The sequence below is a fragment of the Poecilia formosa genome, unplaced genomic scaffold (assembly GCF_000485575.1).
Source record: "Poecilia formosa unplaced genomic scaffold, Poecilia_formosa-5.1.2 Scaffold856, whole genome shotgun sequence".
Lineage (NCBI taxonomy): Eukaryota > Metazoa > Chordata > Actinopteri > Cyprinodontiformes > Poeciliidae > Poecilia > Poecilia formosa.
This window is the reverse complement of record NW_006800795.1, coordinates 43,195-52,262: the sequence shown is the minus strand read 5'-3', so window position 1 is coordinate 52,262 and position 9,068 is coordinate 43,195. Positions and strand designations below refer to the sequence as shown.

Here is a 9,068-nt window from a genome sequence, read left to right as displayed (position 1 = left end):
GTTTTATATTAATAGCAACGGTATAAACTCTATGGAGGTTTTGACTGAACAGATTAAATACATGAGAATTTCTCGCCATGCATTGATGTTCGTAGCGCACACAGATTTATTTTTATATCACTGCGATGTTTTTGTGCATAAAGGTTTCGGTGCGAAGGTCATTTCAGCTTTTAATTATTAAATGCACAATCATTTCTCTATAAGTTATTTACGGTGGAAAAACTTCCTTTTCTGTGACATAACGATCATTACAGAAATATTGAGTTAATTAACACGTTTAGTTTCAGTTTGATCAAACATGTGTTTAGAATAATGAACATTTCTTTCTTTCTTGTCAGTTTTCTGCTGGGGTTTTAAACTAAGCGTAAACTTAAGCTAAGCTTAAACTTTAAGATAAACTAATTAAGTGTCTGCAGATCTGATCAGTCAAAATTAAAACTTAAAATCCTCCATTTTGATTTCGGCTGATCTGGACGCCATATTAAAATGAGGATACCAGGAAACAAATGGACGAAGATTATTAGCCAATTGGTCTTAAGTCTGCAGATAAACTGTATCAACATGTGATCAGAGTTGAGTAGTAACTAGTTACATTTACTCAGTTATATTTACTTTAACGTTTTAGAACAAAAGTACTTTTATGAGTATTTTTACTATGCTGTACTTTTTGCTTTTATATGAGTCATTTTATTATGAAGTACTTCTGACCTTACTTGAGAAAAATTTCTGGATTTTCTACCCTCTGAATGAAAAACCTGCAGCTTTTGTTACATTTTCATCAGTTTTTATTGAAAGAAACTGATTTGGAAAAGTTTTCTTTTGCCCAATTTGTTTTTGTTATTTGTATAAATTATTGTTATTTTGGTCCTTAAAATACCAGAATTTCCACTTAACTTTATATTTTGGTCAATTTTTGGCTATTCAAGTAACATTAGAGAACTAATGTATATAATTAATGTTTTTATTTCTAACAGAGCATCGATGCTGAACCGGACCACTTCCTGTCTCCTGGTTCTGATTCTGTGTTCTGCTGCTCTGGGTGAGAATCTGACCTTATCTGAAAATATGACTGAATGTTTTAAACTGAACTTTAACTCAGACTTCCTCTGGTTGATTTTATCTCCAAACTAACTAGTTCCACTTTAAGCGGAAAAGAGCAAAACTTCTAGGAGTAGTTTTACTACATTATGGTTTAATATTATTAAGAATCATTGCTGCTCTTGAGTAAAACTTCTGGATACTCTTGCCAACAAAAATAACTTTAATGAAGAAAGAAATAAAAAGCTATTTTCACCCAAACTGTACGAGACACAGGCACACAGTTTATGTTGAAGTGAGACCTCTTGTTTTTTTACCAACTTTGATTCTGTGGTGCCATTAGAGGAGATTAATAAAATACAGTAAACCCAATAAATTGTCACTGGAACTGGATTACCTTGTTCTAACATACATTACCTATTATGAGTATTAATTTTATATAAAATTTGATATGGTAAGAAAATAATTTATTTTAGATATTTTAGATGTTGAATTTTGCTTACTAAACGCTTATAAATGATAATGAAATCAAAAGTCGGTTATTGTGATTTGCTTTAGATCTTCTTTAAGCTCTTTAGTATGAGACACATTTCTTCAAAAAACAGAAGAAATGTGAATCCAGCGTTTATGTTTGTGTTTTTATTGGACTTAATAAGATGAAACACCAACAAATATTCAGATCCAAAACTAATACAAAGTGATGGTTAAAAGTTTGTTACCTTTAGAGTGTCAGACCTGCATTTACCAAATGCTTCCATCCTTTTTAAACTAATTAGTCAACAGCCAATCAGAAGGCACCGTTTAAAAGAATTAACATTTTTATTTTCTTCAAATAGCAGAGTAACAACTGTAACAAAATAACATTTTGGAGGTAAAGGTGTTTGGAGAAACCAGCCTCAGCAGCCCAACCCCTCCCAGTGTGAGGCACGGTGGTGGAGGTGTGATGATGCATCAGAACTACTTCATCAAAGTGTTTCTGAGGATTTGTGTTGTCATTTCTTCCTTCTGTCTCTTTCTGACTCCTGCAGGAAAATCTCTGCCCACCTTGAATGAAACTCTGGACGTCTACGAGGCAGAGGAGCACTCGAACGCCACACTGACATGGATCCGTCCGGATCCGAACGCCACGCCGCCTGACTGGCTCTACATCGACCTGAGTAGCATGGAGCCACTGAGGAGGATTTATCGGTTCGACAGCAGAGTTCAGCCTGAGACCTACACAGATGATGAGTTCAAAGGTCGACTGCATTGTGACCCCCAGCTGGTCGGGAACGGACGGATCCGGTGTCTCCTGACTGACGTGAGGCTGAGCGACGCGGGTCGGTATCAGTGGTACGTCGTCACTGATGGAGGAAGAAACCGTAGAAACTGGGAGCTTGTAGTCAGAGGTGAGTTTTAATCTTCATTTTCTGGTATTTTTTATGTTTTCCACTTTATTATAAGGTCTGGAAAGCTGCGTTTTCATTACCAATGTTGGCAAAACTGTTTTTGATATTTCACCAATGTAAAAAAAAAAAAAAACACAATTTTGAGGTTGCTGTGTTTCCAATGCAATGCAATTAAAATCACATGTGAATAAGTTTGTTCATGTGACAACTCATTAAAAACATGGATGAGTCAGATGTAAATATTCAGATATATTAATAATCCAGCCGTGATGCTCATCATCTTTTTGCTCAGTTTTTATGGTCAGTGGAAAAACAGCTATGGTCAAAAGACCTGCAGATGAAAGAAAACTGAAAAAAATGTTACAAATGTGCACAAAACTTTGTCAATATTCTAAAAAACATAACTTTGCAGTTGCGGTTTTTCCATTAAAGAAGAAACATAATTAAAAATGACATGAATAAGTTTGTTCATGTGATAAGTATTTAAAAACGCACTGCCATCATTCTTCTTCCACTTCCTGTCGACTTCTCACTTTTTTCTTCATCCTGAAGAAAAAAACATCTTTTCCAAAATTGGGTTATTTCTGCTAAGCAAATTTTCTTTTGCAGTTCCAATTTGTACAGTTTTAACATCAATGGAGACGCAGCTACTGATTTATTCTTGATTCTTCTCTTTGCAGCTTCCATTCCTCAAACCCAGGAGGAAGCCCAAGAGCCGGTGGATCGCTGGAGGTTTGGACTTTATGTTGGTTTGGGTTTGTTTCTGCTGGCAGCTGGAGGACTCGCCCTGCAGTGTGTTGCTGGTTCAGGTTTCAGGTTGAGCTCAATCATCTCCAGGTTTAGAGGGAAGTAAGACATAGATTAACCAAAATTAACAATCAGAATCATTTCCAACGTTTTTTATTTTTTTATTATGATGCGATCATCTGTTGGAGGAGACCTTATGACCTAATGACCTAATGACCTTATGACCTAGTGACCTTATGGCCTTTTGACCTTATAGCCTTCTGACTTTATGGCCTTATGTCCTCCCCAAAGATCGTCCCGTCTTCAGCTGTGTGTTTTCCGTTTTCCAGAAACTGAGAAGTGAGTTCTGGAGAATGAACAGAACTTGTTCTGGAAATGTTTTGGTTCATTACAAATGCACTTTGCACTTTTACGGCAGCGTTACAGAAACGGCGCTGCTATCAGTGGAATCATTGGTAGGAAATGTTACACTGAGAAAACAGTTTCTACCTCATAGATGTAGCGCATAAACATGGCCGATTGTAGTCCTTCCTTTAACACAAAGGTTGATGGGACGATTTTCTGCCATGACAGGTTGTGGCTACAACCTGAACTAGCTACCTCGAAGACTCGGCTGGAACCGAGGAATGTAGACTTAAGTTTTATTTTAGCCAGAAGTAAGCGGTAACACTTTATTTGAAGGGGTCTGCATAAGACTGACATGACACTGTCATAAACATAAAGTCTTTATGAATGTTTATGACTGTTGTCACGAAGTGTCATTCAGTAAATAATGACACTTTTAATGCAAAGTTGCTCTGAAAGTTGCATTAAAAGTGCCAACTTTGCATGATTTTGTAAATTATAATTTAATGCAAAGTTGGCATTTTTAATGGACTTTTAATGCAAATCTTAGCAACTTTGTATTAAAAGTGTCATTATTTACAGAATGACACTTCATGATAACAGTCATAAACATTCATAAAGACTTCTTTATGTATGTCAGTCTTATGCACATCCCTTCAAATAAAGTGTTACTAAATAAGCTTGTTTACAGTATTGCAATGCACTGAACAAGGTCATTGTTGCTGATGTTTCACTGTGAGGCTTCACTCAACAAGTGTCAATAAGCAACAAGCTGAATAATTGAGTAAGCTACCTCCATGGAGGAAAAGGTATTAAACATGGTGGTGTTCCGTCTATCTGTCATACCTCATCAATCCAGCATACCTCGTGGTAATGCACATGCACACATCGATGTTACGTTTCTTATAAATCCGTCATACCTGTAGAAGTTTCATTTTGTGTGTTTTATTTCTTAGAAAGTTTACGGTAAATTAAAAAAAAAAAAAAAGAAAAACCTAGTTATTTCCACTCAGTGTCCAGAAAGAGGTGGTGTTCTGCTTGTTGCCTAACAGCTTCGGTCAGCATCCAGCGTTATGCTTTTTTTAGGACATATTCCGTACAGTTTTCTAAAGAAGTATTAAAGTATTAAAAAGGTAGATTAGCTATAGGGACAAAATATCCTGATCAAATTTGTAGTCAAACAGTATTTGTAGTAATAGTGACGCTAAATGGGACTAACATCTTGTTTACAGTTTGGTAACAATATTGGAACAAAAGTACAAAAGTCATTTATGTTAATATGTTTGATTAACATAGCAGCTTAATTAGATAAAATTTACCATAAACTTCTGAGAAATAAAACACACAAAATTAAACTTCTACAGGAATGACGGATTTATAAGAAATCTGCTGAGGAAGCAGTATGTGACGTAACATCTTTGTGCGCATTACCACAAGGTATGATGGATTAACGGGTATGACGGATCGTCAGAACACCGGACCATGCATGGCTCATCCTTCAGCGGTTTAAGGCAGAACCGCTGAACGAGTCAAAGTCTCTTTTGCAGAACAGAAAACTAAATCACGTCTGATACGCTTTACACTGTTAGATTGACCTTGGAGGAGAAGTGCATTGTGGGAAGTGGTGTTTTGAGGAAGAAAACCCAAAATACCAGGAAGGCAAAGGTGCATTAACTACTGATCATCTGAGTCGGAAGGACTGCTGCCCTCTGGTGGTCAGAAACTGGAAAATGAACTAAACTGGAAACACACAGCGATAAATAAGATGTTTAGTTCAGCATCAGTTTCAAAAACTGAGCTTCAGATGTTACAGTTTATTAACATGTTATAATCAGTAATATTGAGACATTAATAATAGATGATGATGTTTCAAGTCCCTGAATCGACGACTCAGCTGCCATGATGTTCAGTTTCAGTTCAAAGCAGCAGAACAGATAAAAATGCTGAATGAACTTGAGATGATTTTTGTTTCTAAGTCAAAGAATCTGATCTTTAGGTCTTTAAACTGAGTTTTCAACATGATGACGACCTGCTGGCTTGATGCACAACTGGCTTCATAAAAATCAGCTAAAACAAACAAATGATCATTTCTGGCTGTTAAAACATAAAAAAATATTCATTAGGATCAAATTTTGACCTGATTGGTTTCATTTTTCTATATAATATGTTGTTGGTTCAATACATGAACTTTAATTCTCCAGATTCTTTCAATAAACTTTATTGATCACTGATGTGACAGACAGTCTGAGCATCAAACCAGCAACTTTACTCTCATAATGAATAAAACATTTTCTCTTTCTGTAATTTACTCTCATGTTACATTTTATACATTAGCAGAAAACTTCTTCATCATATTCATGTTTTAGCAAACACACAAAGTTTAGATTTCTGATCTTTATGGTAAATTCAAAGAAACATTCCCAAACTGAAAAGATTGTCTTCATGCTTTCCTGTAACTTTGATGTCAGTAAATCAATAAACTGATTGTAAACATCTGTCTGTGTGAACTTGTTTAGTTTTAAAGGTAAATTTCTACATGCAGTCTGTAAAAATCTCAGAACTTCTGGAAAATATTTGTTTCTTTTATCAGTTTTGAAAAAATGTTGAGATTAAGACGTAAATATTTACTTAAATATTTGCTCAGATTTTTTTTGTATTTACTATAAAATTATAGAAGTAGAAATAAATTAATTTCAATTGTTCAGTTCTTGAAACAGGTGGATCTGCCCAGATATGGGCTGATAACAGTCGAGGTGGAGATTTAAAGATTCTCACTGCTTGTATGTTGATGCTTATTTGAAAAGAAAAGAAAAACAGAATTAATATTTTTATTTTTATTAACAGAAACTGTATAAAGCATCAACATTTCCCAGTAAAAACATTGATCAGCTGATTGATCTCCAGATATTTAATTGATCCAACATTTCTGCTGGTTTTGAAGAAGGAGCTCCTCTTCATCGTTTTCTATAAATAAGTTGATTTAGTCGCTATTTGATGTAAACTAAACTAATGTGGGGTTTACTTTTGTTTTTGTCCATCATGTTGTAACATGATCAACATGTCAATAAAACAAACATATTAATTATATCTAAGACTAACATTGATGATAAAACTTTAACAAAGAATTGAAGAGATTCTGGTGGTAAAAACATAAAACCAGAACAAATGAATCTGAACTGATCCAGTCAGTCCGTCTCTGACCTTCAGCTCTATGAGCTCTCAGTTCCTAACTCCACCACCAGGTGGCGCTCCAGTATAACCCTGATGGTAGAACTGGTCTGAGGTCAGATCCAGCAGCTGGATTGGTTCTGCTGAGTCCAAACAGCTGCAGCTCATGTTGATGTTAAAAGGTTCTGCAGTGAATCAGGTTCTGACAACATGAGGGAAGAAATCTGGATTTATTTCAGCAGAACCATCAGAACCAGAACCAGTGGAGCAGAACCAGAGCTTCACTGGTTCATCAGCTGCTGCAGCTGAAAGCAGATCAGATCAGGGTTCTGGTTCTGGTTCTGGTTCTGGTTCCAGGTTCTGGTTCTGGTTCCAGGGTTCTGGAGATTTTTCTACATCCTGTATGTTTTGATCAAAGTGTTTCTTCTCATAAAGCGTCCACTCTCTTTCTTTGGTCTTTTCATCATGAGTCAAATAAAAGTCTTTTTCTCTTGCCAGACAATATTTCACTAATAAATAACAAAGAAGAAGAGGCGTCAGAGCTGCTGCTATTATCAGACCCATAAAGATGATGATGATGATCCATTCTAGTTCCTCTGGTTCTGGAGTCAAAGTTGGTCTCTGAGTTTGGATCTGATCAGCAGCTGCTGGAGAGAAACCAGAAATATTTATTAATATTAATGAAAACTGAGATCCAGGAGGATTCATGTGGGATTTTCAAAGTGTGGGTGTCTCAGAGCTCGTTTCAAACCTGAATGAAAACTTGATGAAGTTCCCAAATTCAGCGATGAGGTGATTGATATTCAGGTTGTTTGGATTCTTTTGAGGAGGATTGCTAATTAAACTGCCAGGATTTGTTTCTCGGTTTGGTTTTGTCTATTATCCTATTTCTGTGTCCGCAGAACAGAACTCCATAGTGGAATTTGGTTATTTTTGATAATTTTGTTTATAAAACTATTTAAAATCCTGACAGAACTACTGATTATTTTTGCTATGATCTCTTAAGGGTCCAGAACAATTCAGCTGAAATGCCATTGAGCCATTTATTTAATTTTCAGGTGTTTATGGCGTCTTATGAAATGTTTGTGATTCCTGGGTTTATTGTTGGTTTGTGCCAACAATGTATTGGATGTTTGCTGTGCAACATATGATTAAAAAATTAATTTTACTGACCTTCTTTAGTGGTCAGATAAATCTGAATATCTAACAATATTAGATAAACATGAATAAAAAAATATGTAATGAAATTTAGGAGGCAAAACTATTGATTTCCTCTCTAATAAGGACCAACTGATGATGATGATGATGATGGTTCATTTAACTATCAGATAAAATGTTTTTATATTATTTCTTCTCACTGGTAATGTTGAGTCGACATCTTCCAGAGTTGAATCCATCTTCAGTTTTCACGTCACACAGATACAGACCAGAGTCTTCAGTCCTCAGTCTGGACACATGGAGTCTGATTCGTCCTTCTCTGAGGACGTCTTTGTCACTCTGGACTCGTCCTGAAAACTGATCATGTTGAGACTCTGGAATCTCAACTCCATCATGGCTCTGATAGAGAACCAGTCCTTTACGATGCGCCAACAAGCTGCAGACAATGAACAGTTCCCTCCAGTTTCCCTGAGTCCTGGTGGTGAAGGTCCACTCCAGAGTGATGCTGTGGTTCTCCTCTGCCTCATAGCTGCTCTGGGTCACATTCACTACAAATGTTGCTGCTGAGGAGACAGAGAGGGAAAGAGAGGAGCAGACACACTGAGAACTGGAACATGGGAGTCTTTCAGCTCCATCTAGAGAGCTTTCTGTCACAAAGACAAGATGGAGACTGACCACAGAGACATGAGCTGAGGATGAGGAGCAGCAGGGAGATCATCTTCATCCTGAGAGAGGAAGAGGAGGAGGAGAGGCAGCAGGACATCAGGAACAACATCAGTCAGTATGAGGAACAACTACAATCTGACTTTTAGATTTATCAGATAGAAACTCCTGAACTTTGTTCAGTTAATTTCTCTGATGCTCATTATAATCTGTTTTTGATTCTGTTACGTTAAAACATGTAAAACATAAAAACTGCATCACTGCCACCTTGTGGCCATAAATATAACAGCAAGTTTCTGGTTTGTGACGTTGCAAACATTTAAATCTGATTCCAAATTAAACTTTTCTAGAGTCAGAGAAGAAGAAAAGTTCTGTTCTGCTGTTACTGACTAACTATAAACATCATCATAATTCACTGTTTTGGTCCAGATAAAATTTGTATAAAGTTCATTAGAATACATTGTTAGGGTTTTAGTTTTTTATTTGAATGTATACAAAAGATTTGATCATAAAATAAAAAAGCTCCATGTACATAAGTGTTTTCATATCTTGGGGTTTTGA

The 9,068-nt window shown here is 36.1% G+C and overlaps 1 protein-coding gene across 3 annotated transcripts; it reads right to left on the bottom strand.

Annotated features, from left to right (window-relative positions):
- Positions 1-6,989: 6,989 nt before the first annotated feature.
- LOC103131854 (uncharacterized) lies at positions 6,990-8,656 on the bottom strand. Of its 3 annotated transcripts, none has more exons than XM_016666943.1 (3): positions 8,520-8,656; positions 8,045-8,404; positions 6,990-7,333 (listed from the first exon to the last, which is right to left on the bottom strand). In XM_016666943.1, exons 1-3 carry the CDS (start codon positions 8,617-8,619, stop codon positions 7,008-7,010), a joined length of 786 nt encoding a protein of 261 aa, XP_016522429.1. In that variant the 5' UTR covers positions 8,620-8,656; the 3' UTR covers positions 6,990-7,007. The 3 variants fall into 3 exon arrangements, with proteins under 3 accessions (XP_016522429.1, XP_007543656.1, XP_016522428.1); XM_007543594.2 differs by having other exon boundaries at positions 8,045-8,407; positions 8,520-8,654; XM_016666942.1 differs by having other exon boundaries at positions 6,990-7,330; positions 8,045-8,407; positions 8,520-8,654.
- Between the last annotated feature and the right edge of the window lie 412 nt (positions 8,657-9,068).